General features: G+C 57.0%; 1 protein-coding gene across 1 annotated transcript in view; it reads right to left on the reverse strand.

The window, feature by feature from the left end:
• Positions 1 to 1,381: 1,381 nt before the first annotated feature.
• Positions 1,382 to 26,896, reverse strand: part of Megf8 (multiple EGF like domains 8) — a 45,317-nt gene continuing 19,802 nt past the window's right edge. Inside the window, exons 16-41 of the mRNA XM_051207476.1 lie at positions 26,286 to 26,404; positions 25,826 to 25,957; positions 25,615 to 25,728; positions 25,107 to 25,355; positions 24,449 to 24,648; positions 23,995 to 24,205; positions 23,651 to 23,900; positions 22,867 to 22,999; positions 21,267 to 21,514; positions 21,069 to 21,179; positions 20,851 to 20,969; positions 20,360 to 20,567; positions 19,238 to 19,418; positions 18,601 to 18,764; positions 17,895 to 18,039; positions 14,426 to 14,657; positions 13,256 to 13,379; positions 12,923 to 13,136; positions 12,566 to 12,780; positions 9,898 to 10,105; positions 9,595 to 9,754; positions 9,132 to 9,324; positions 8,413 to 8,583; positions 7,855 to 7,985; positions 5,832 to 5,964; positions 1,382 to 2,870 (exon numbers count right to left, since the gene is read on the reverse strand). Coding sequence (XP_051063433.1) covers positions 1,602 to 2,870; positions 5,832 to 5,964; positions 7,855 to 7,985; positions 8,413 to 8,583; positions 9,132 to 9,324; positions 9,595 to 9,754; positions 9,898 to 10,105; positions 12,566 to 12,780; positions 12,923 to 13,136; positions 13,256 to 13,379; positions 14,426 to 14,657; positions 17,895 to 18,039; positions 18,601 to 18,764; positions 19,238 to 19,418; positions 20,360 to 20,567; positions 20,851 to 20,969; positions 21,069 to 21,179; positions 21,267 to 21,514; positions 22,867 to 22,999; positions 23,651 to 23,900; positions 23,995 to 24,205; positions 24,449 to 24,648; positions 25,107 to 25,355; positions 25,615 to 25,728; positions 25,826 to 25,957; positions 26,286 to 26,404 — 5,634 coding nt within the window. The 3' untranslated portion in view covers positions 1,382 to 1,601. The remainder of the gene's footprint in view (positions 2,871 to 5,831; positions 5,965 to 7,854; positions 7,986 to 8,412; positions 8,584 to 9,131; positions 9,325 to 9,594; positions 9,755 to 9,897; positions 10,106 to 12,565; positions 12,781 to 12,922; positions 13,137 to 13,255; positions 13,380 to 14,425; positions 14,658 to 17,894; positions 18,040 to 18,600; positions 18,765 to 19,237; positions 19,419 to 20,359; positions 20,568 to 20,850; positions 20,970 to 21,068; positions 21,180 to 21,266; positions 21,515 to 22,866; positions 23,000 to 23,650; positions 23,901 to 23,994; positions 24,206 to 24,448; positions 24,649 to 25,106; positions 25,356 to 25,614; positions 25,729 to 25,825; positions 25,958 to 26,285; positions 26,405 to 26,896) is intronic.

Here is a 26,896-nt window from a genome sequence, read left to right on the forward strand (position 1 = left end):
TCTCCCTGAGCCAAACTGTGGCAGGGACAAAGGGTCAAAGATGTCCCTGCCCTTGCTGCCCTCACCCCTCTCTTCTGGGGAACAAGAGAACCCGTTGTGGTATACTTCCGCTGTCAAGGAGGGGCAGGGCCAGGCTCAGGATACACGGCTTTGAGGTGGGGCCATGGCAAGGAGGAAGACAGCCCTCCCTCCTCTGCACACAGCAGACACTCCAAGACACCCGGGTCTCCCCACATTGTACTTGTTGTTTCTGTTGCTGTCTGTTGCTGCGATGTGGTCCCTGCTATCTGGCATGCACACAGCAGCAGGACCTCAGACTGGGGTAACCCCACCAAGAGCAAGAAGCTGGGCCCAAACCCCACCCCGGGACCAAAACAGCAGCTGGAAGTTGGAGTCTTGGGGACCAGGAGTCCCAAGCTCAGGGGGCTGCTTAGGATGGGGGAGTCCTCAAGGGTTGGTTACAAGAGCTCCTATGTCCAACAAGGAGGTCCAGGTAGTAGTCTATGGGAAGAGCCCCACAACCTCAAGAGAGCCGAGTGATAGCCTCTCCAGGGTCCCCCTCCCACGCCCCTCCCCACCTGCCAGGGCGGACTGTGAGCATCTCAGGAGGGGACTTCCCTCCAAGGCTCCCCTGAAGCAAGATTTCAGCTGTGACCCTGGTCTCCGGCCACCCCTGGCCTCGGTCCCTCCGGCCCAGGAACGGCGGTAGCAGTTGGCCGCTCCTACTCGTACACAGGAGAAGACACTGCGCCCTCGCCAGGACTAGACTCACTACCTGGATCCCTTCAGTTGAAGTACTCAGAGCGCTTTCTGTGTGAGTCTCCAGTCAGACCTGACTCAAGCTCAAACCGGACTCATATTTTCCCACAAGCCCCAGCCTGCCCCTTCTTAGTAGCGACCTCACTGCCCACCCGTGGCCATAGAGTGGCCATCTGGATGTGTCCTCTTCCTCACCCTAACCTCTGCACCACTGCCACGCCCAGACTCACCACCGCCACCACCATCCTGCCACTGTTACCCACCTGCAGCCTCTCCTGTCCCCAGCGCGGCTCCTCACTCCCCCACAGAACTACCCAATAGCTTCCTGCTGCTCTGAGAACACCCCAGCCTCATCTTACACTTCATCTGGGCTGCAGCGACCAGGTTTCTGGTTCCTTTAATGAAACCAACTGGTTCCACCCTCAGGGCCTCCAGCCTCACAGCTTCCTCAACTCTGAATTCATTTCCCAGAGTTCTTTCCTCAGTCCCGCAGCCTCTCTCAGCCCAGTTTCTCCAAACCCCAAATCGACTTTACCCACAGTCCCTCGGCGAGACCTTGCTAATATCAAGACACTTCTCTGAACGTGCGTGTGCGTGTGCGTGTGTGTGTGCGTGTGTGCGTGTGCGTCTCCTTCCAAGAACCCACCAGATCAGGGATGCTCACCTCACCTGCTTTCCTCTGTGCCTACAATGGTGCTAGGCACAAAGTAGCAGCTCAATAAATAGTTGCTAAATGCAGAACAAAGGGGGATCCCGGGGAAAGCCAGCCAGGGGTCTCTGGGGACTGTCCAGAAAGGCCCCGACAGGAGACCTGGCGGCTGCGGAAGAGGAACCTTGACAGGTCAAAGGGACATGCTAGTGAGATTGTCCTGGCTCAACAGCCCCTTCCGGCCCCCAGCCCCCCCATGCCCACTGCCTCCAGCCCCCCCGCCGCCCCCACAGTACTCATGCAGCCTGTGCCGCAGGGTGACAAGCGCTGACCCAAGGCAGGCCCCGTTAGGGGCATGTGGGCCCCCAGGCAGCTGGAGCAGCAGAGTGGCCACACCAGCCATGCCGTCTTCTGTGGGTTCAAGGGTGATAGGTCCAGCTCGTAGGCCAGCTGTGGTGGCAGGGAGGGCTGGTGGGCAGCACCCCCCTCCCATGGGCCCCCAGGGGCCCCCAGCTCCTGTCAGCAAGAGGGGCGCTAGGAAAGGCTCAGAGCGGCGGAAGGCAGGAGGTGGGAGCCCCGCTGGCTTCCAAGCCGGGGCTGGGCCTGTGGGCTCTGGAGGGAAGCAGACGGTGACCTTGGCAAAGGGGCGGCTGGCCATCTTGGTCATCTCCTGCAGGTGCCGGCGCTGCTCCTGCTGCTGGTCCAGGGCCTGCTTGGCCTTCCAGAGGAGCACACAGAGTGAGAGGAAGAGAAAGAAGCAGGAGAAGAAGACGGAGAAGAAGACGAACAGGTCAATGTGGGCCTGGTCTTGCCGGAAGAAGAGCAGGCCCTGTGAGTCCGCTGAGCCGTTGGTACCAGGCCCACTGGGATCTCCCACGCCCAGCAGCAGCAGGTAGAAGCGGCTTGATTTGAGGGCGTGGTGCTCGTGAGGATAGGTGATCACCAGTCTGTCCCGCACGCTGCGGACCACCAGCACTGCCGACGGCTCGGTCACTGTCACATAGGTGATCAGGCCCCGGGGCCACACCTCCCGGACTCGTGGCTCCACTGGGGTGCCCGGCCCACTTCCGGTCCCCAGTGCTCCTAGGTCCCCGGCCACCCGGGGCCCACCGTCAGCAGGAGGAGGGGGCGGTGGGGGCGGTGGGGGCGGCTGGATATGCACAGTGTGGACACCTGTGTCAGGGGCCACTCGGACCACAAAGGTGTCATAGGAGGTGGAGACGTAGAGGTCCACAGCACCAAAGGTCACATCTAGTGTCAGGCGAATGTCCACGTTGGTGAACTTGGGCTGTACACCAAAAAGCACTGTGCGGCCAGGGCCCAGGGCCCGGCGTTTGGGCTCATGGAAGCAGTTGGTCTGGGAAGTCGGGTCCAGGCAGCATTCCTGTTCCACTGAGATGAGCCGGTAGCACTGCTGGCCCCCTAGAGGGCTCCCATGGAATGACTCCCGGCACTTGGCGCACTGTGGACAGGCAGGAGTAGACATCAGTGAGACCCCAGCTCCAACAGCCACTGCACTGTGCCCCACGCCATGCCCGAGCTGCACCCCAGCCTGGGGCTCTGATGCTCAGCCATGGGGAGTTCTGTGGGACCCTGGCTGAATATCCTCTCTAGCTCTACGGCCCTCTGCCAGTGCCCTGACCACGGAGCTTGAGACAGGGACCAAGGCTTGCTGGGGGAACTGAAATCACATTCATGGCACTTGGCTCGGAGTTGTCCTATGACACCTGCCCACTTGGCTCCTTCTGAACTGTGAGACACATGCCCATCTCGGGGCTTCACACCAGCGCACCCTCTCTGCCTCGATGGCCCCACAGACCCACTGCCTGTCACAGCCACCTCCACCTTAGTGGAGGCCTTACCAAGGCCTTCCTCAGGCCTGATACCATACCCACCCCTTCAAGTGCTTTTGTCTGTCTGGTTTGCTTTTCCAGACAGTGTTGCTGGGTAGCCCAGGCTGGTCTTGAACTCTCGATCTTCCTGCCTCAGCCTCCCAAGGGCTGGGTTTATAAGCATGAGGCATTATGTCCACCTCTCCTTAAGCTTTTCTTACTTTACCCTATCACCTAAACACCACATTCCCTTGCTTGCTTGGTCACTGCCTGACCTCTCTCCTCTAGAACGCAACTCCCAGAGGACAGGCATTGAGATGCTTTGTTATCTCCTGGGCTCCAGTGCCTTGCAGGGTGTCTGGCATACACCCGGTGCTAAATGAACATATGTGGTTTGAATGCAGGAATGGAGGGATACAGGCAAGTTGTCACAACTCCAGTAACTCAGTAGGAACCACTCCCGTCCACACAGGCGCTCCCCAACCAGCCACTGTGGCTGGGATAGGACCTTTGGTGTCTCTGGGCCTTTTCTCCACAAGACTACAGTCTGCCAAGGGCCCTGACAAGCCCTGACAAGCATTCCACATCCGGGCTAAGCTACATAGCTAAAAAGCACAGCATGCAGGCACTCTATACTGCTATAATTATTAGAACCAAACAAACACTACTTGGAGTGGCCAACTGCAAGAAGGGGGTCTGCACTGATCTTCAGCCCACTCTAGCAAAGGCCAATGGATATTTCTGGCAGTGTTGAGGGTTTGGTTTTGGTTGGTTTGTTTGGTTTTTCAAGACAGGGTTTCTCTGTATAACAGCCTGGTTGTCCTGGAACTCACTCTGTAGACCATGGTGGCCTCTGAGTTCACAGAGATCTGCCTGCCTCTGCCTTCCGAATGCTGGAATTAAAGGTGTGTGTCATCACCACCCGGCTTTTTTTGTGGGGGGGGGTGGCAGGGGAGTCTGGGCACAATGGTACACATCTGTAATCCCAATACAGGGGGACTTATTGCTCCACCACTGAACTACAACCCCAGCCCCTCACTGGGGGATTCTAGGCAGGGGCTCTATCACAGAGGCATGCTTCTGGGCTCTCAATGGGCTTTCTGTGTGTGTGTGTGTGTGTGTGTGTGTGTGAATTTTGTGTATGTGCAACTGTATATGCAAGCATGTTTGAAGATCCACACTTACACTGTCTTTTTTTGTTGTTATTGTTTTGTTTTTTTTTTTTTTTTTTTTTTTTTTTTTTTTTGAGACAGGGTTTCTCGTGTAACCCTGGCTGTCCTGGCATTCACTCCATAGACCAGGCTCAATACAGAGAGATCCACCTACCTGTATTTCCCAAGTGCTAGGATTAAAGGCGTGCAGCATGGTGCCTGGCTACAAACTTAGGTCTTACGGCCTGTGAAGCAGGCACTTTGCTGACTGAACTATCTATCTCCCCAGCATCCCCTAAGGACCTTTCAATCATTCTTCAGTAAAGCTGGTCTAGGACTGAAATGGCAGAGCTCATCAAAGCTTGTGAAACTGCTTTGTTTGGTGCAGCTACAACTCTACTGACAAATATGTTCCTGGAAAATGTTCCTGGACAAGAGAAGACTGACAGAGACAGAAAGTTCTGCAGAGGGGGTTCTGGGAGGAGCAGGACACAGCAGTCAGCCAGCCTCTGCTTCGAGAAAGAGAAATGGGCCTAAGCAGAATTTGGTTTTGTGTTATTTTTTTTTTTTTTTTTTTTAAGATTGAGTCTTGCACCTTGCAACCCTAGAACTGACAGTAGTCCTCCTGCCTCAGACTCCTAAAACCTAGAATTACAGGCTGTAGCCATCAGACCTGGCTGTCAAGGGGGATTTAAATCTAAGTTTAGAATTAATGTCTGGGTTCAATGGGGAAAGCCGTGTGGGAGAAAAAACCAAGCACAGCTGGCACCAAGGGCAGAGACAAGCCACGGGGACGTGCCACAGGGGCGTGCCACGGGACGTGCCACGGGGACATGCCACGGGGACATTACTGAGCGCAGGCCCCAGACCCCACAGGTTCTTGTTCCTTCTGCTGCTGCTGTTTGGAAACAGGGTCTCATGTAGCCCAGGTTAGCCTACACTCTCCATGTAGCTGAGGACGACCTTGAACTTCGGATCCTCCTACGTCTAGCTCCCAAGTGCCTCGTGTGTGTCACCACACTCAAGTTTGGGCAGTGGGAGATCAAAGCCACGGTTCACGAATGCTAAGCGAGTACTCTACCAGCTAAGCCACATCCTCAGTCTGTATTGTTTTTGAAGCAGTCTCTCCATTGTCCAGGCTGGCCCTGAACCTAAGATCGTCCTGCCTCGGCCTCCTGAGTGGCTGTTGTGTGCCACTGTGGCCTGTCAGATCTGATTTCAGACTTTGAGCTACTCTGAGGTGGTTTCTGGACCTTGCAGCCTGCATGTGTGACTGTCACAGTCAGGGATCCCTGAGGCTCACATCTGGACTTGGCATGACTGCCCAGAGCTCAGCAAGTCTACAAGCTGGATCTCCAGACTCTCGGCCACATGCTCGGTCCCCTTAGCCCAGCCCTGGCCTTCTGTTCCTAATCTGGTGGCTGGCTTTTCCAGACCTACCTGGTACTTGTAGCAGTCTCGGCGGTCACTGGGAGAGCTGCCCTGGCAGGTGCCCGTCTCTGTGTTGTTCTGACAAGGGCAGCCTGTCCCGTCCTGCTCATTACAGGTATCAGCATGGCCATTACACTGGCATCTGAGGACGGAAGAGAGTAGGGTGAAGGCCTGCCGAAGCCCAGCTTCCGCAGGCCTCAGGTCCCAGTGAGAAGGTGTGGAGCTGGCGGGGGAAGAAAGGGACAAATACACGTCTGAGGTCCAGCAGCTGTCACTCCACCAGAGACTCTGTGTGTGCAGCATACTGACTGTACAAGTCCACTGGCGAGCACCAGAGCCCCGGGCCTCCTTCTCATTGCCCACCAAATGTCTAGAAGGAAAAACCATCATCTGAAACAGCATCCTCAGACAGCCTCATCTGAAACACAACCTCAGACAGCCTCATCTGAAACACAACCTCAGACAGCCTCATCTGAAACACAACCTCAGACAGCCTCATCTGAAACACAACCTCAGACAGCCTCATCTGAAACACCTCAGACAGCCTCATCTGAAACACAACCTCAGACAGCCTCATCTGAAACACAACCTCAGACAGCCTCATCTGAAGCACAACCTCAGACAGCCTCATCTGAAACAGCATCCTCAGACAGCCTCATCTGAAACACAACCTCAGACAGCCTCATCAGAAACACATCCTCAGACAGCCTCATCTGAAACAGCATCCTCAGACAGCCTCATCTGAAACACAACCTCAGACAGCCTCATCAGAAACACATCCTCAGACAGCCTCATCTGAAACAGCATCCTCAGACAGCCTCATCTGAAACACAACTCAGACAGCCTCATCTGAAACACAACCTCAGACAGCCTCATCAGAAACAGCATCCTCAGACAGCCTCATCTGAAACACAACCTCAGACAGCCTCATCAGAAACAGCATCCTCAGACAGCCTCATCTGAAACATCCTCAGACAGCCTCTGTCAAATCTGGATGTTTCTCAGGGTCTGCAAAGCATAGACCGTCTATCATTACAGCCTATGTCTAGGCTGGCTGCTCATGGGGTTACAATATGTTAGGCAGTCTGAAATTGTTTTTACCTTAACCAAGTTACATGTAGAATCGTTTAATGTTTTCTAAAATGCAAGCTTTACAAAATATCTCACAATAAGCTGAATATAGCATTTTTCCTGTTCCTTGGTTTTATAATAGGGGTCTGTCGTTTTCATACACTCCCAGAAGGGAAGATTCTGGTGTCTCATTCTTTTTCCATCAACCCCCACTATTCCTGTTCCTTCTATATAGGCCCCAGGGTAGGACAGTGCGTGTACTTGTAACATTTTGTATCCAGAGCTGAGCAAGAATCTTCTCACAACCCCCCCGACTGGTACCACAGTCTTCGGGGCACAAGGACAACCATTCCTTCTGTGACTCTCCTTCCAGGCTAGGGCCCCTGTCTCCTATGTTTCCCCTGGGAACATGAATACATTTCCCCAGAGGCTGCATGGGCAGAAAATACCCCATTATGCAAACTGCTCCTAAAAATGAAGCTGACATCACACAACTGAATCTCTTGGCGAAGTTTTGCTAGAACTTTGTCAAGCAGTGTCCTCCGCCTTAGGGCTGGGGCCATCCCTTGTGCCACAGTCTGCCAAATGCTGATGACCTCTGAGGCTCTCAGAGGTCAAGCCCACTGCCCAGGCCACGGGATCCTTAAGTGACAATCAGCTTGGACTGAGCTTTCTGAAGCTTCAGGCCGGTAGGCACAGGAGAGAGGTGGCCTTCTCTCACACACACCCGCACACACACAGCCTCTTCTGAGCCCACCGTCCACTCCAGGTGCCTCTATAGCCTGTGTTTCAGACCCTGCTGTGAGGAACCTCTCAACAGGCTTCTCCTCATTTTCCTCGCCCCCTGCTTGGTCTCCAGCTCTTAAACTTATTCGCTTCTGACTGACGAAGGGCTAGGCAAGGGAGGTCTAGTCCCAGTATTCCCCCCAGTGAGGACAAGGGTCAGGTTCCTTCTTCTTACTTGGTGCATTTCCCGTCCAGGAGGAAGTAGCCATGGAGACAGCTCTCACATTTGTCCCCATAGCTGTTATTCTGGCAATTCACACACACAGCGTCATCTTCACTCGGACCTTCTGTCACCCAGTTCTCAATCTGATCAAGCAAAGACAGAGAAAGACATGGCCCCTCCTCCCTCAGACCCAGAGTCCAGGCCCAGCCTCTTCCCTCAGACCCAGAGTCCAGGCCCAGCCTCTTCCCTCAGACCCAGAGTCCAGGCCCAGCCTCCTCCCTCAGACCCAGAGCCCAGGCCCAGCCTCCTCCCTCAGACCCAGAGCCCAGGCCCAGCCTCCTCCCTCAGACCCAGAGCCCAGGCCCAGCCTCCTCCCTCAGACCCAGAGCCCAGGCCCAGCCTCCTCCCTCAGACCCAGGGTCCAGGCCCAGCCTCCTCCCTCAGACCCAGGGTCCAGGCCCAGCCTCCTCCCTCAGACCCAGGGGTCCAGGCCCAGCCTCCTCCCTCAGACCCAGAGTCCAGGCCCAGCCTCCTCCCTCAGACCCAGGGGTGCATACTTTATTCCCTCACCTCCTCTGGATCCAGTGAGTACTTCTCCGGCTCCCTTCTGGCCATTTCTAGCTCTTTCCTGGCGACGCACACATGGCTGTTCCCACGACAGAAGGCATGGCAGGGCCGGCAGGTCCCGCCCCCCAAAGCTGAACCCACAAATAGTGGGAGGCACTGCTCACAGTGGCTACCCTGGTAACACAGGACAGTGTCATCCCAAGGGTGACTACACAGGGCCAGGGACCTGGTCTGGCCCATCCGGGCTGAGCTGCAATTTAACCCCACTCACTCACTCACTCACCCCAGCCCTTAAGTCCTGAGCTACAAAGCCTTCCATACACCCACCTCCCATGGCCCATTCTGCCCACCACCACACTGTCCCCACATCTTCTCACATCTCCCCAGAACAGGCCTCTCCCGCCCCTTCCCTGCCCATGGCATCTCAGCACAAGGCTTCAGTGGTAGAGCCCTGCCTAGAATCCCCCAGTGAGGGGCTGGGGCGTGGCTCAGTGGTAGAGCCCCTGCCTAGAATCCCCCAGTGAGGGGCTGGGGCGTGGCTCAGGGGTAGAGCCCCTGCCTAGAATCCCCCAGTGAGGGGCTGGGGCGTGGCTCAGGGGTAGAGCCCTGCCTAGCATGTCAAACACCCTGGGTTCCATCCCCAGCACCACCAAAATGTACTTTAAAAATCAAAAACATGCACAGGCTGAGAGGCTTGAGGTGCTAGGTGGCAGGTCACATGCCTTGGTGTGGTTCCGGCAGAGCAGGCAGTGGTCCTGAGCCCCTACGCCTGCACACTCGCTGTGGCGGTTGCAGCGACACTCCGTCGAGCAGTTTCGGCCGACGAAGCCAAAGTGACATTGGCAGTGATCGGGCTCTACGCAGGAGCCGTTGACACAGCCCTGGGCACACACAGGGCGGCACAGGCCCGTCACACTGCGGGGACAAGCAAGGGTCAGGGCGGGAGACCCAGCCCTCGCCCACGGCCCCCTCCTGCAGACGCACACTTTCCTGGTTTCTCCGGTCGTTTCGCCCCTGCCTAATGGGCCAGGCGCCTGCCCTCGTCTCAGAGATCAGGGTTACCACCTGTGAACCTGGGCTCCATTTCCGTGCACACATCCTGTCCCATCCCGTCCTCGCCGCCCCACACTCTTTCCCTATCTGCCTGCCCAGCCCCTCCTCCTGCCGCGCCCAGCTAAGCCTCACTTGTCCATGGTGTAGCCCGGCTTGCAGGTGCACTCGTAGCCGTGGGGCTGGTCGTGGCAGTTCTGGGTCTCATTGCAGTCGTGGTGCCCGTTTGCACACTCATCCTCCGGGGGGCAGGACAGGAAGGCCCAGGATGCCCCAGGACGTCCACATGTCAGCCCTGACTCCAGAGGACACAGGCTTCACCCGGGGCATGGCTGAACCACCTGCCCCAAACACCTGCCCCCCCCCACCTCAGAGCCACTCCTGTTTGCCCTCTGTGCCCTCGCCTACCAGTTTGCCCAGCTCCCGAGCCCCTCTCACCATCTCGGGGGCCACTGAGGCCGCCTTCCATGCAGTGGCCACCTCCATCCTGGCCCCCCCAGGCACACCAGCCACAGTGGGGTCGTCGCAGGCACAGGGTACACTGTGTAGCCTGAGCACAGCCCAGGGAGCAGCTCTCTGGCCCCCTAAGCAGCCGCCCACAGCCTCCAGCCATACATCGCAAGGGCAGGTAGGAGGGGCTCAGACACTGTCCAGGGAAGTGAGGGAGAGAGACCAGGAAAGACAGTCAAATACACCTCCCAGCTGCACCAATCTCTCCCAGGCCCCACCCTCCCTGGTTCTAGCGAGCTCGGGATACAGGCTGGACTATAACAGGCTCCCTCAAAGCCTTTGTAAACAGGAATTGGATGAGCCCGGTGTAGTGAGCCATGCCTGCAACCCCAGTAGGCAGGTGGTAGAGGCAAGAGGACCGAGTTCAAGGCCATCCTTGGCTATAGAGCGAGTTCAAGGCCAACCTGAGCAACAGGGAGCCCTTGTGTTTAAAAACAATGGATGTGGGGTCGGGGTTCTGGAATTGGAAAGATCAAGGCGCCCTGGACTGGGGACACTGGAGATGACGAGTAATGAAGATGAAAGGGTTGGCAAGAGAACAGGCAGATGCACAGAGACGCCACCAGCCGTCAGTCACAGCCCAAGGAAGGACCACAGGGTTAGCAGCCCCTGTGAAGCCCTGTCCCAAAAGGAGCTGGGCAATCCTAGCACTTGGGAGGCTGAAGCAGGAAACCAAGAGTTCAAGGGCAGGGCAGGAAGAAGGCTCAGAGGGTGAATGCTCCTGTTGCCAAACTTGATGGCTTGAGTTTGGTCCCTGAGACCCATTGGTGGAAGAACTGAACTGATTCCTACAAGGTGTCCAATGACCTCCCAAAGTGAATAAATACATAAATGTAATGAAGAGTAGTTTGTAATAACAATACGAAAAACCTCATATAATAAAAACAACAACAATGAGCTGGGTGGTGGCGCACGCCTTTAATCCCGGCACTCAGGAGGCAGGGACAGGAGGATTTCTGTGAGTTCGAGGCGAGCCTGGTCTACAGAGGGAGTTCCAAGACAGCCAGGACTACACAGAGAAACCCTGCCTTGAAAAAAATCAAATAAATAAATAAATTTTAAAGATTAAAAGAAAGAGACTCCTGTGTTCCAAGGTCCCCTTCTATTAATAGTCTCTGCTCCCTACCCAGCTTAGACATGTGTCTCCTATACCTGAAAGAAGGCAGTGGACAGAGACAGAATGAGTATCATGAGCGGCTTCTTCTTGTCTAATGATTTGTTTGTTTTTATTTTATGTGCAAAGGTGTTTTGCCTGTATATATGTGTTTTGCCTGTATGTATGCCTGTGTGAGGGTGCTGGATCCTGGAGTTACAGACAGATGTGAGCTGCCATGTCGGTGCCGGGAATTGAACCTGGGTCCTCTAGAGGAGCAGCCAGTGCTTTTTCCTTTGTTTTGTTTTTCAAGACAGGGGTTATCTGTGTGGCCCTGGCTGTCCTGGAACTCCCAGAGATCCTCCTGCCTCTGCAGTGCTGGGATTAAAGGTGTCACCACCACCGGCTGTGCAGTCTTAACCACTGAGCCACGTCTCCAGCCCCCAAGCCACTTCTTACAACAAACTTGGGCTTTTGTGTGTGTGCGCGCAGATACGTGGAGGTCAGCGAACAACCTCCGGCCTGGCCACCTTGTTTTTGAGTCCCTCTCCTGCTGGCCTAGAATCCACTGAGTAGACAAGCTAGCCACAGAGTCCCAGGGGCCTGCCTGCCTCCGCCTCCTGAGCACTGAGATCATCAGCAAACCCCACGCTCCCACCCACCTGCACCTTTTTTTTTTTTTAATCACGGGTCGTGTGGGTGAAATTCAGGTCTTTGTGTCTGAAAGGCCACCTTCAACTGAGTGAGCCACCTCCCCTGGAATTTGATTACAAGGAAAATAAGCCAATTTGCCACCCTAGTTGAGGCTTCTAACTCTAGAAGCTGGCAGTCCCCTGTGCTGGGCACTCACGGGCGGGGGCATGTAGGAAGTACTGCTGGGTTCTATTACCACCTCTTAAAATGCAAGTTCTAACGGCACGTGTCCTGCTCTTGCCCACCCCACCACTGCAGCATGCCGGGTGAAGGGTGAGGGGATGGCTGAACCAATCCCAGTTCTCAGTGGTTTGGTGAGCTGCCACACTGCCACTGGCCCTGGGCCATCGGGGGACGCACGAGGAGTAGGTATCGATGGGGATCAGACACTGCTTGCCAGCTGCGACAATGGAGAGTGGATTGGTGTCACCTTCCCCTGGGTTAGGCCAAGGCACTACCTTGTCTACCACTGGATGGCCGAGTTGCCATAGGTGGATACAGTTTGGACATTCCGGAAGCAGACAATGTGGTAGGCAGTTAAGTCCCAGCCACCTGTGCCTGTCAGGGTGCATCTACCTCCGCCAGCCACATCCTCAACCCACACACAAGCAAGGCCCTCGTCTGCCCTGTTTGAACTGGGTCCTTCCATCTCGCTCTGGCGGTGTCTCACGGAGCCCTGAATAAGAGCTAGAGACACAGGGGCTCAAGTCCAACGGGGAGGACCGAGCTGTGATCACAGCACAGGAGGCACGAAAGATACGGGGAGGCTGGAGCTGGGTACCAGGGCTGGGCAGCAGGCCACGGCATTACCTGCTGGAGGCTGCTGCTCCACACACAGTGCTGCCAGCCCCCGTCTGCACCCTTGGAGGCCAGGCAGGAGGTGCAGTTGGGGAGGAGGTGACAGGGGGTGGGGCAGGGCAGCGGGGGCGATGACTCCACCGGCATAGGAGACACATTCAGCAGAGAGTGGCTGAAGCACGTCCAGTCGTAAGTGGGCTGCACTGAGAGGATGCGGCGAGTCTCTCCTGGGGTTGGGGGTTAGGTAGTGACCGGTCTGCTTCCCAGACGCTCCCCCTCCTTCCCCAGCCCTCCTCCTCAGACCCCAGCTTTCGTCCGAGCCTTAGGGGCCCAGGCCTGTAAACGTAGACACGGAGTCTACAGACTCACCTGTCCTCTTGAACTGCCGTGTCCACATGCACTTGCCCTCTCGTGTGCACTGCTCACAGTCAGCCGCTCCACACGCAGCCTCCGAGCAGTTCCCAGCCCAGAAGACCTCTCGCTGGTTGATTCGACAGTCATTCTCCGAGGTGCAGGACCCATTGCGCCCGATGCAGGCACCCTCTGGGCAGTTGGTGCACCACTTACAGCGGGGCGCAGATGCCTGGTGGGGAGATGGGCTGGGTGGGCTCTGTGGGGCTCAGCATCCCTCCTGACATGGTTCTTCCTACCCAACCAACCACCGTGGACACCCGCACCCATGCCCCTCTGCCCACCACGAACCTCTCCATCTCCCGGCTGCAGGGTCCGTGGATGGCGGGCCAGGCACTCACTGCAGGTCCGCAGCCTCCGACATTCCTCAGGCGAGCGAGGCATTGGGGAGCAAGGAGGTACCCCACAGCCCAACCTGGAGGGCACGAGGCTGGCTCACTCACACGTATCTAGGACACGCTTTGTCCCTACACCACGTCCCAACTATACTTCAGGGTCTCGGTCAGCCCCATCCCTTGGTGGTACATGGGCCCACATCTACTTGTCACTGGAACCTGAGACATTACCAACTGTCCCCTGCTCCCTATTCCCACCCAAAACAGTGTCCTTCCTCTCACACAGCCAGAAGTCAGGTCTCCTGTGTCATCTCCCCTTGCCTCTCAGTCCCATACAAGCACCCCAGGAATCTCTCTGCCCAGGCCTCCAATTCCCAGGAATCTCTCTGCCCAGGCCTCCAATTCCCAGGAATCTCTCTGCCCAGGCCTCCAATTCAAGCTCCCCTACCCCCCAAACCCCACCCACAACACAGGTCCATAATTCCTCAGAAGTGCATGGATTTCTAGCATTATCCAGATTTTAGAAAAACAACTGGTATTCCTGCTATGATGCACTGGCCCGCTGGTGGGTGGGCCGGCAAGCCCAAAATCAAACCCATTAACAATACTGCAGGGTGCATGGTGACATGCTTCATGGCCTATAATGGGGCAAACAAAACCCATTAATAGGCTTCCATCATAGCAACAGAACAGACGAATGAGTTAACCAGAGATGTCTGGATTGGCTTCCAGAGATGTCTGGATTCCTGACCAACTGCAGAGTTGGTGAGAGCTGGGTCTCAGCAGGTACGGGAAGCCTGCTCTGAGGTGATCAATGTCCAGCAGTACAGATGATACTGCAAATACCCTGGGCACAGCCCTGCTTTCAATTCTTGTTGGCCTAAATTATACTGGGCATTCAGAACCAAGTTCCAACCCAGCTCCTCCAGAAGGGGACACCTTGGGGTACAAGCAGAGCTCATGCTCGAGCCGTTCCAACCACCTCCCCCTCCCATGACCTCTCATTGCCCCATGTGCGAGCCAGAACCAGACTGTCAAACTTCAAGGCCTCCCTCAGGCCCAGCACTCAGAGGGCACCACTATGTGCTGTGCAATGGACTATCCGTCACTATCAGTCTATGGTTACCTGTGTGCCTGGTCCCCAGACAGGCAAGCACCATGGCACCAGCTGCAAGCCCCAGACTGGTTACAAGCTTCAGGTGAAGGCAGTAGACGGCAGGGGTCAGGGGGCAGGGTCAGTGCCAGCAGGCGGCCCAAGGCCACTCCCCCAAATCCTCCAGAGATGTACAGGTGGCTACCCACTGCGGCTACGGCGTGGGACACAGATTCCTCCATTGGGGATCCCACAAAAGCTGGACCTGAAGAAAGATGGGGTGCTCAGGCAGAGAGCCGGAACCACAGGGAAGAACGCCACGGAAAGACTGGTCGGGGGGACATCCAGAGAAGACAGAGTGACAGGAGGCAGGTAGAGAAGGACAGAAGGCCTGGAGAGCCAGGCAGCAAAGAGCGGGACAGAAGGGCAGACAGAACAGATAAGAGCGCTTGCAGAGAGCAGCAAGAACAGAGGGAGGTTAGGAACAGCCGTTGCTCCTGGAGAGCACCCAGGCCTACTTCCCAGCACCCACATGGTGGCTTACAACCATCTGTAAGTCCAACAGCAAGGGATATGAAGCCTCCATCTGACCTCTGTGGATACTGGCACACACGTGATGCACATACATATATACAGACAAACACTCATACATGTAAAATGAAGTATCTAAGAAGCTTAAAAGGACAGCGGTGAGCTGGAGATGTGGCTGAGTGATGCGGAGCTGGCTGAACAAGCACAAGGCATGGGTTCCACCTATAACACTTTAAAAAACCAACAAGCGGGGCTGGAGAGATGGCTTAGTGGTTAAGAGCACTGACTGCTCTTTCAGAGAACCTGGGTTCAAGTCCCAGCACCCACATGGCAGCTCACAACTGTCTGCAACTTCAAGATATGACACTCTCACACAGACATACATGCAGGCAAAACACCAATGCACAAAAAATTAAAACAACAACAAACAAGGAAAAGAACAAAGAAAGATACTGTAACCAGATGGAGATGGTGGTCACTGCATTAACAGCCATATGACAGTAAAAACTCTAAATGCCACCACAATAATAATAATGCGTGTGTGTGTGTGTGTGTGTGTGTGTGTGTGTGTGTGTGTGTGTGTGTTGCTAGGAACTAAAGCCATGGTATTGTGTACACCAAGCAAGTATTCTGCCACTCTATTAACCATTATTTAACAATTTAAATTTCCCACTACTTAAATCAATATCTGGATTTTTAAAGTTGAAGACAAAACGAATATTAGAAAGGTTGACTCAGAGTAAAAGGGAATTGGAGGGTGAGAGAAGAAGGAAAAAGGGAAGGAGAAAACACAAACAACACAGGTCCTAGAAACGTAAGCAGCCACTCACAGTACACAACGGAATGAAAAGGACAGGTAGGGTCTGAGGTCACAGCTTAGCAAAAGACTGGACATTCATCAGTGAGGGCTGGGGGTGTGGCTCAGTGGTGGAGCCCCTGCCTAGAATCCCCCAGTGAGGGGCTGGGGGCGTGGCTCAGTGGTAGAGCCCCTGCCTAGAATCCCCCAGTGAGGGGCTCAGTGGTAGAGCCCCTGCCTAGAATCCCCCAGTGAGGGGCTCAGTGGTAGAGCCCCTGCCTAGAATCCCCCAGTGAGGGGCTCAGTGGTAGAGCCCCTGCCTAGAATCCCCCAGTGAGGGGCTGGGGGGCGTGGCTCAGTGGTAGAGCCCCTGCCTAGAATCCCCCAGTGAGGGGCTGGGGGCGTGGCTCAGTGGTAGAGCCCCTGCCTAGAATCCCCCAGTGAGGGGCTCAGTGGTAGAGCCCCTGCCTAGAATCCCCCAGTGAGGGGCTCAGTGGTAGAGCCCCTGCCTAGAATCCCCCAGTGAGGGGCTCAGTGGTAGAGCCCCTGCCTAGAATCCCCCAGTGAGGGGCTGGGGGCGTGGCTCAGTGGTAGAGCCCCTGCCTAGAATCCCCCAGTGAGGGGCTGGGGGCGTGGCTCAGTGGTAGAGCCCCTGCCTAGAATCCCCCAGTGAGGGGCTCAGTGGTAGAGCCCCTGCCTAGAATCCCCCAGTGAGGGGCTCAGTGGTAGAGCCCCTGCCTAGAATCCCCCAGTGAGGGGCTCAGTGGTAGAGCCCCTGCCTAGAATCCCCCAGTGAGGGGCTGGGGGCGTGGCTCAGTGGTAGAGCCCCTGCCTAGAATCCCCCAGTGAGGGGCTGGGGGCGTGGCTCAGTGGTAGAGCCCCTGCCTAGAATCCCCCAGTGAGGGGCTCAGTGGTAGAGCCCCTGCCTAGAATCCCCCCAGTGAGGGGCTCAGTGGTAGAGCCCCTGCCTAGAATCCCCCAGTGAGGGGCTCAGTGGTAGAGCCCCTGCCTAGAATCCCCCAGTGAGGGGCTGGGGGCGTGGCTCAGTGGTAGAGCCCCTGCCTAGAATCCCCCAGTGAGGGGCTGGGGGCGTGGCTCAGTGGTAGAGCCCCTGCCTAGAATCCCCCAGTGAGGGGCTCAGTGGTGAGGCATTTATCCAAATCCTGCCTATAAGTACAAGGAGACAAGACATGGAGAACAGGGACCTGTCTGTGTCGGTAGGAACACAGTTGCTTCTCCAGCGGCTACACATTGTCTTCCTGACTCCTCCTTTACTAGAGGGCAAGAGACAAACCTCCATTTACACTCCAGTCCCTAGAGTTTTTCTTTTTCTTTTTTTTTTTTTTTTTTTTTTTTTTTTTTTTTTTTTTTTGACACAAGCTGTGTAACAGCTCTGGCTGTCCTTGAACTCGCTCTGTAGACCAGGCTGGCCTTCAACTCACAGAGATTCCCCCTGCCTGTATCTCCCAAGTGCTGGGATCAAAGGTATGCGCCACCACCGCCCAGGGAATTTCCAATTCTTTAAGCACATTTCTAACCTGTGAACAGAAAACCTGGAAGGATACTTTCAACTTATAACAGTGGTTGTTGCTACAGAGCTTTAGCTTTTCCTACTTTAGAATAAAAAAATATTTTTGTGGCGGTACACGCCTTTAATCCCAGCACTCAGGATTCAGAGGCAGGTGGACCTCTGTGAGGTTGAGCCCAGGTTGGCTTACTTAATGAGTCAAAGCCACCCAAACTGACATAATGAGACTATATGCCAAAATAACAAAACAAAAAATAAGCCATTCTAAGAAAAAAGAAAGGGCCCATGAGATGGTTCGGTAGGTAAAGCACTTGCCACAAAGCCTGATGACATGAGTTCAACTCCCAGGACATACAGGTGTGAGGACAGAACCAACTCCTTCAAGCTGACCTCTAACCACTGTATGTGTGCCCACAAATGCATATAAACCCCACACACACAAATAAATTAAGTGAATATAATCTAAACATTTTGTTTAAAGAAGCAGACAGTAACTCCATGGTCTCTAGATATATGGAGGGAAAGGGGCTTTGCGGAGGAATCCTAACAGGCCCGGGTGACTCCTAAAGAGGGCCACGGTCCCCAGACCATGGACAGGCTCCACATGGGTGACGCCCAGCCTCCTGGGGACAGCAAGGGTGGCTCACGTGTGAGGTCGGGCAGGAGCCAGGCGTTGCAGTTGACCTGGTAGAGCAGAACATCACTGCTGAATTCATCAGGGTCTGAGCGCCCCCCAAGGACCACCATGGTGTCTCCTAGCAGGGCTGAAGCGTGGAAAAGCCGGGGCCGGGGCTGTTGGGAGACACGTGTCGGGAGGGCCTGTGAGAGCCCTACCCTTGGTTCTACACGTCCCTTCCCAACCCACCTGCCACCCACCTGCCTCAACCAGCTTATCCCATCTTCACCTTCTAAAGGAAAATTCTCTGATCCTGCAGAACAGCCCACAGGACCATCCATCCCCTGGGCCCCGCAACCGGCTCTGTCCCCTATAAACCTGGTCTCCCCTGTAACCTTCTCCCAGAGGGGCTTAGGGATGTGTGTACATCCCATGTAACTGTCCCTACCTGCATAGACAGCCCCTGCTCTCCTGCACCTGTCTCCCTAGCCTTACATATAAGGCAGGGGCTACAGGGACCACAGGGGCGGGGATCTGTCAGGGTAGGGCTGGGGAGGAAACCATGCCTCATTTCCTGGCCAAGGAGTCTCTCCTCCAACGCAGGGTTGGAAAAAAGAAGCAACTGGCATTATCACAGTTCAGCGCACACTGAAAGGAAGGATGGGTGGCGGGAATCTGGGTGGGGGAAGCCAGTGACCGCAGAACCTCCCTTGGGTGGCTGCAGCCAGTGTCCTGACCTTTGCTCCCTGAGAAGGTGCGAGCAAGCTCCAGGTGCGGTCAGCGCAGTGCAGAGAGTAGAGCTCCGGAGAAGGCGCCGCCAGCTCCACATGGAAGCGGAAACCCCCAAACACATAGAGGGAGTCGGTGGCCTCGTGGTAGACTGCAGAGTGACCATAGAGACCTGGGGGAAAGAAAGGCCACAGAGACGTCGGGGAAGGAAGGGCTGGCGGCCAAGCGTGTCCCCTGACTTCCTGGAGTCTTCTCAGTGACTACATCCCTTCCTGAACGGTCCTGGGGCCGCAGACTTGGGGGAACCCCCAATCCTCCCCTCTCCTCAGGGTCTTGGAGACAACCCCAGGAAGGATAGCCAAAGGTGGGAAGAAACGACGGGGTAGGAGGAGGGAGGGAGGGCGGCAGGGTGTCTGGCAGGTTGTGGTCAGGGCGGGAGGAGAGACACGGGGGGGGGGGCAGAAGAGAAAAAAGAGCCCCCGAGGGGGGCAGATCTTAGGACCCGGGGAAGGAGATGGTAAAGCAGAGAAACCGAACATGCCGGACATGCGCCCTGTAAAGCTAGCTGGAGTCACAAGACAACAGTGGGCGGCGAAAGTCCAGAAAGTGGGAGTGGACAGCTGAGACAGCTTCCGGGGCAGCCACCTGTCGGGGGTGTCCCGCTCTGGGCTCCGGACACCCAGGTGCCAGTTGCCAGCTGGTACTCCAACAACTGCTGGTTGAAGCCATTTTCGGGAGAGTAGCCACCCACCAAGAGCAGAGACAGGCCTCGACGGGCAGTAAGGGTGTGACCAGCGACAGCTGGCAACTCCATGTTCTGAGGGGCCTGGAAGACAGAGAGCTAGCGTCACCCAGGGGTAGAGGAAGACTGCTTTTACAGACGAGTAAGATCAGGCCCAGCCAAGGAGTAGCGTTCCACAGGGCTGTGGGCCCTGGCCTACCAGGGCCCAGGTGGGTTCTGCCCACTACACATCCACTTCTCCAGCCACAACCACAAGTCCTTATTCCTGTTCTCTCTGCTGTTGGGTGGAACTGCATGCATCCCACTTAGGCCAACTCAAGTGTCACAGGCCCTCGTCCAGGGATCAGCTTGTAACTACAAATATATAACTTAGGTTGGCCCATAAATTCAATTTCACAACTCCCTACCCTACTGTGGTGCTGGGGACTGACCCCAGGAGCTGGTATAAGCTAAGCAAAGGAACTACCATTGAGCCACACCCCAGCCCCAGTCCCTGGGGGATTCTAGGCAGGGGATCTACCACCGAGCCACACCCCAGCCCCTCACTGGGGGATTCTAGGCAGGGGCTCCACCACCGAGCCACGCCCCCAGCCCCTCACTGGGGGATTCTAGGCAGGGGCTCTACCACTGAGCCACGCCCCAGCCCCTCACTGGGGGATTCTAGGCAGGGGCTCCACCACCGAGCCACGCCCTAGCCCCTCACTGGGGGATTCTAGGCAGGGGCTCCACCACCGAGCCACACCCCCAGCCCCTCACTGGGGGATTCTAGGCAGGGGCTCTACCACTGAGCCACGCCCCAGCCCTTCACTGGGGGATTCTAGGCAGGGGATCTAGCACTGAGCCCCGATCCTCACTGATGCTCTCTAGGCAAACTTCCTATCACCAAGATACCATCCCAGGCTGTCCCCACACTTGTGTTGGAACCCTGAAGATAGATGCCCCTGGTGATGAAACTCAAGGGAATCGCTATGGCCGTCTGTTGCACCTGTTGTGAGAACAGGGGTAGGGTGGAGACAGAGGCTCACCTTCTCCTGTCTCCACTGCAGGGTAGTGAGGTTAAGGACCCAGAAGTCGCGCGTGACACCCCCAGCTGTGAGGCCCCCTAGCAGGTACATGGCACCACGCCCAGCAGGCACATAGGCAGCTGCATGGAAGGACCGGGGTGATGGGCCTGGGCCACCGTCCTCAGCTCCAGCCAGCATCTGTGTCCACCTGCGCTCACTGACCGAGTACCTGGAGCCAAGATGCAAAATATCAGTCTTACTAGGCAGGCAGCCATCTCCCCGCATCCTTAAAGGTGTCCCAGCATCGATCGCCTGGGCTGATCTCCCGATGACAGTCATCTTAACATTCCCAACGCTCCCCGCGCCCACAGACAGGTGAGCTTCCTGTAACAAGTGTCCCTCACCCGGGAGGTTTTTCTGCGATCCCTAGGGTGAGACAGGTAATACAGATCTCACAGTCCCCAAAACAAGCTTTCTTGAACAAGTGTCCCATACCCCAGCGCAGCCCTTACCTGTACAGGTTTCCCAGCAGGCCCTGGGGCAGGCCCAGGCCCCCAAACATCCACAAGGTGGCATCCGGCCCCTCTACCATAGTGTGTCCCAGGCGGTGTAGGAAGCGGCTAGCAGTGTCCTGGAGTGGGGAGGAGGATGCTGGAGGTCACGCCAAGGTCATGACACAGCGCCAGGCCTAGGCGGAGGTTTACCGGTAGTCCTACCACGTCTAACTCACAGCTGAGAGGCGGCTGTCCATGAGTGTCTCCCAGACCAACTGTCCACCGTCCAGCTTTGTGGCGCAGTCTGGGCCCCCGAAGCCCGCAGCACAGATGCACACGCCTAGGCTCTGGGGACAGCAGAAAGCAGCTCAGAGGAGCCCGGAGCACAGCTCCTATCCCACCGGGCAGTTCCTTCCCAGCTGCCCCGCCGGTACCTGGTTACAGATCCCTGCTCCAGTGTGGGCATTGCAGTTCTCAGGGCACAGAGCCATGCGGCAGTGAGGGCCAGCCCAGCCCTGAGGACAGCGGCAGAGCCCAGCGCCTGCAGCTCCATCCTGGGGCACACACTCCTGAGGGACGGGGCAGCTGCCAGGGCCCCCTGATCCACATCGGGCGGAGCCCACAGAAGCATTGAATCCCCAGGACGAGGAGCCATTGGCCTCCCAGTGCAGTACAAGTAACCCTGTGGGGAACAGGCGGAGGGCTGGCTGGGCCGCTCCAGACAGTGTTCTCAGCCATTTACAACACAGCCGCCCCTTCCCCAATCCATCCGGTCCACACACTTCAGGTTTTATCTGCTTTTCTCAAGCCAGGGTTTCTCTGTGTAGACCAGGCTGGCCTAGAACTCACTCTGTAACCAGGCTGGCCTGGAACTCAAGAGATCCCCTGCCTCTGCCTTCTGAGTCCTGTGACACCATCACCCAGCAAGACACTTTAGTTTTGAGTAGGGAAGTGTTTTGATTTTTTTTTTTTTTCCAGACAAGGTCTCATAGATCAGGTTGGCCTTGAACTCACTATGTAGCCGAGGATGATCTTGAACTTCTGATCCTCCTGCCTATTCCTCCCACGTGCTAGGACTACAGGAGTGTGCCACCACATCTGGCTCCAAATTCCAGCCATTCAACCTAAACCCTAGGCTAGGGTTCGAGCTCTATGGTAGGACATGTACCTACCACAGGCCTAGATCTCTCTACTTAGTCACTCTTACTGCTTCCGGCTGCCATCAAACCAGTGTCTCGTCTCCCTGGACACCAGCACCCCCCCACACACTGTCCCCTGGCCGCCCTATGCTCTGCCCTCCAGCAGCCCCTGTGATCTGCACAGCCATGAATCTGAGCCAGATGTGGGCAGCTGCAAACCTCCCACTGCGTGCAGTGCTCTTCCGCACAATCAGCTGTCCTGAGAAGAGAGACCCCGCCATCCCAGCACTCAGGACACAAGGCTGGAGGCTCCGGGCAAGGAGAAGAGAAAGCTAGCTGCTAGGATGGGGCTGACTCAGTTTGTAGACTGCTTGCCTAGACAAAGCCCTGAGTGCAGTCCCCAGCACCACGGAGAGCACCTAGTGTCCCAAACGCTGGGGAGATGCACACAGGAGAATCAGGAGTCCAAAGTCATCCTCGACACACAGTCAGATGACAGAAGTAGCCCTCACTGTCACTCGCAGTGACAGTGGAAGTACCCCCCAGAGAGGCCCCATTCGTCCCCTTCTCCAGAACCAGCCTAGCCAACCAAACCCTACTTCCCTCACCCACAGCCCAGGCAAAGGACTGGGTCACCTGCAACCACGTCAGTCCCTGCGCTGGGACCTGAGTCCTACACCCGATCAGCGACAGGAACAGAGCACAGGATACTTGTAAACTTTGAAAAGCTCAGAACGAAGGCTGGGATGGAGCTGGAGAGAGAGAGCGCTCAACTGGTGGCAGTGAGGGCTCGAAGTGGGGCTCAGTGGGAGAGACTGTGCCTAGCACCTAAGGGGCCCTGCATGGACTCCATCCCCAGCACTAAAGCCAGGGCGAAGCAATCCCACTCCCATACCAGATAAAGCCTGCACGGTGAGAGGCCTGTCCCTCCGCTGGCCACAGAAGGCAGCTATGAGGCTCCGGTCTGACTGCACGACACCCGTGTCCAGGAAGCGTGGGAATCCATCAAAGGCCAGGACGTAGCTCAGCTGAAAAGGAACAGAATCAAGAGTTTCGGGTCTGCTTGGAGTCCGGGAGAGAGTGGAATGCACTTCCAATCTCAGCTGCCCAGGAGGGTGAGGAAGGGCAGGACAGGGTTCCCTGAGTCCAGGCTCCATGGAAAGAGCCTATACCAGAGAGAGAGAGTATGAGAGGAAGAGAGAGAGCAACCTGGGTCTAGGGGATGGGCTCTTTGAACCGGCAGGGTGGAGCATTACGTCTGTCTGTAATGGAGGCTGCCCCTCCCGCCCTGTGTCCAAAGCAGACACAGCTAAGAGGCCAGGCACTCTGGCGCCAAGCCCTCTCCTCACTACACAGTAGCACGTTAGTAGTGCAAGCCATTACTAATGAGTGGGCACACGAGTGTAAGAACTGACCACGGCTGCTCTGGGAGGAAGTGCTGGAGGATCTGACGAACGGACGAGAGGAGAGGCAGGCGCTCGGGAAACAGAAAAAGAACTGGGAAATGGGAGGGTCTTAAAGCGTAGAACTAAGGGCTGGATGACCCAACGAACACTGAGACGCGTAGGATCAAGCAAACGAACAAACAAACAAACCAGGGACATTATTCAGGGGGTCCGGATTGAGAAGGGGACATGGTCCTGGCTCACACACTGAACCCTGGCCCCCTCAGTGCTCACTGTGCAGGGGGTACTGCTGTCTGGAGAGAAGGTCAGGGTGAGTGGGGGACAGAGGGTCCCAGGGGCACAGGGCTGTAGCACTTCCGTGGCCGAGACGACCCACACACAGTAGGAGAGGCCGGACCCAGCTCTGGCTGGCCCACCACCAGGGGGCAGCAGTCCCCCAAAGCGGCGGGAGCCCAGAGCCACTGAGGACACGTTGGTGAGGAGGGCACGACCCCCACACTCCCGGAAGCAGGAGCCACCAGCTCTGCAGGACAGAGGGAGACAGCGTCAGCCAGTCCTGTCTTGCCCCGTGGGGTCCCTAACCCCTCTCTGCCCAGCCCCGCAGGTTCTGGACTTACCGGGGGTCGCCATAGTACCCTGGAGAGCAGATCTGACAGTGGGCCCCCTCAGTGTGGTCCTGGCAGAAGCAGAGCCCAGTGAGGTTATCACAGTGGCCACGGCGTGGGTCTCCATGCCCGTTGCACTGGCAGGGCCGGCAGCCACCGGAGCCTGTCGCATTGCCAAAGCTGCCAGGCCGACACCGTTCACAATGCTCCCCCCACGTCCAATCTGTGGAGGTCCCGGCAGGTAGGGCACAAATCAGGGGCAAGGACAGGAAGGGGCCCAGACCATGTCCCAAGCTGCTTCAAAGAGTCAAGCAAGGCCCCAAAAGAGGAGAGTGGGACGGGACCAGAGAGGGGGACAGAGCAGGGACTGGGGGGCGGGGGACGCGCAGCACAACCCGAGGGGAGACTCAGAAAGGAAGGAGGCCCCCACAGGCTGTCCCCTGAGACTCTGGCCGTGGTGGCTTACCCTGGCACTCATCACAGAAGCCAGGTCCCCGCCTGCGACAGTGGCTGTGAAAGTTGCAGCCACAGTCCCTAGAGCAACGTGGGGGAGGGGGTCCTGGGGCAGGTGTGGGTGGGGGCAGGTCAGACGTCCAACCGAGGTCACACACACACGTGAAGTCTGGGGGGCCACCACACACGCCATGGCCACAGTCTTCCAGGCACCTGGAGAACCGCGGCAGAGGGGGGAAAGGGCTGGGTGGATGTAGCCCTCACAGCACCCCATCATCTCCACCTACTCTGGCACTCCCACAAGTGGCTGCTTCTTCCTCCCGTCCTGTGCTCTGCAAGTAAACCTGTTTCCAAGGCAACCCCATCACATTTGGTGATACCTGTCTCCATAGAAACCACACAGCACCTCTAGGAAAACTCCCTCCCAACTAGGTCCTCTTCAGTCTCCGCGGCAGTTCTGAAGGCTATGGCCCAAAGCCCAGGCATATCCTGTTTCTATGTAAAAGGGTTACCTTGGGCACCCTACCATTCCACTGAGGTCCTTGCCTGAAAGGTGGAAACTCCGTGCTAACTGGGTTCTTCTGAGAGCCCACAGCCATGATGGCTTCCTCCCTCTATCTAGAGCTCCGGCCCGGAGGCAACACTTGTAGAGCAACCCACATCTCACTCACGTGCGGTTACAGTGTGTGATGCCGTCACCCTGGTAGCCACGCTGGCAGTGGCACTCATAGCTGACAGGCGTGTTCAGGCAGGTTGCCCGTGGGTGACACCTCGCCAGGCCCAGGCGACATTCATCCACATCTGGACAGCGGGCGTAAGCCCAGCGGGCAGGGAGAGCCACGGGCAGCCCCAGGCCCTCCCCCACCCACAGGGAGCAGTTACCCCCACCCAGGGGTCCAGAGAAGTCGCCTTGTAGGCACCTGTGGAGTGGGAGATCAAAGGGTGACGTAGACGAAGGAAAACCGGGGGGGGGGGGGAGGGGGAGGGGAGAGGAAAGGAGGGGACAGAAGATGGCAGTAAGGAAGCAGGGCGGTTACAGAGTGTGGGACAGGGCGGTTACAGGGTGTGGGACAGGGCGGTTACAGGGTGTGGGACAGGGCAGCGGGACAGAGAAGCCCATCATTAAAATCACTTAGCAGGGAGGGCCAAGAGTCCCGCCCGACCAGCCAGGTCCCTCACCGTCCCAGAGTGGGGTTGTCTTCGTTGCCACACCAGCCGCACTCGTGGCTCTGCAGGCACTCGTGGCACGTCAGGAAGCCACCGCAGCTCCTGCACCGGGGCTCTGAATGCACACTGCAAAGCAGGTAAGTGCCAGGGCCGGGAGCACAGGACACTCCCCTGGTCGGGAGCTCAGGGAGCTCATCCCATCAGCCCAACCCTCGGAGCATACCTGTCATCCCAGCCGCGGCAGCCCCCATGTGGGTACCGGGCTAGGTAGGCAGCGAACAGGAAGCAGGTGCGAGTAGACTGGCACCAGGCACACTGGCTGGAGTTGGCCAGGCAGTCCTCACAGGTCAGGCGTCTGGGGATGAAAGCAGGGCAGGTCACCACAGCCCACACTCCCCGTGCACACCCGCGGGCCAGGTCACCACAGCCCACACTCCCCGTGCACACCCGCGGGCCAGGTCACCACAGCCCACACTCCCCGTGCACACCCGCGGGCCAGGTCACCACAGCCCCCACACTCCCCGTGCACACCCGCGGGCCAGGTCACCACAGCCCACACTCCCCGTGCACACCCGCGGGCCAGGTCACCACAGCCCACACTCCCCGTGCACACCCGCGGGCCAGGGCACCACAGCCCAACCCCTCCATGCACACCCGCTCCCTCCAGCCCTAGCTGGGCTTACTGGCTGCAGAGTGGGGGGCATTCCTCCGGGTTCTTCAGGGCACCTCGGCCTCGGCCTCGTCGACTGCACGCTGCATCCCCTTTGCGGTTGGTGCTCTGATGCCACTCACAAAAGGGGTCCTGGGGTGGGGGGGACAAGGTCAGAGCTCAGCCACTCCCTCCCGCCCACAGTGTTCCTACAACCACCTTCAGACACAGCCCCTTCTTTGGGAAACGGCATTCGGCCAGGAGCGGGGGCAGGTAGATTTAAGGGGAGCGAAGGGAAAATGAGGCATATACGTTCCCAACCTCCGTCACTAGACCAGGAGCCCACACAAAACCCAACTGGCAGTCCAGCATGCTGCCAATGCCAGTCATCCCAGCACTTGGGAGGAAGAGGCCAACCCAGGCTAGACAGCAAGACTGAGTATCAAAAGGAAAAGAGATCAATTTGGAGCCAATGAAAACCACTCTGCATGGGACTGAATGACAAGAAGAGTCTGGGCCATGGCCTCCCTGCAGGTCAGGAGGACAAGCGTTCCCTGGACCCAAGCAGCAGAGCAGAGGGGGCCGGATGTCCCCAGCTAGAGCGAGCAGGCCTGCCTGACCACCCACTCCAGGCTGACGATGGTC

Source organism: Phodopus roborovskii, unplaced genomic scaffold, assembly GCF_943737965.1.
Source record: "Phodopus roborovskii unplaced genomic scaffold, PHOROB, whole genome shotgun sequence".
Taxonomy (NCBI): Eukaryota; Metazoa; Chordata; class Mammalia; order Rodentia; family Cricetidae; genus Phodopus; species Phodopus roborovskii.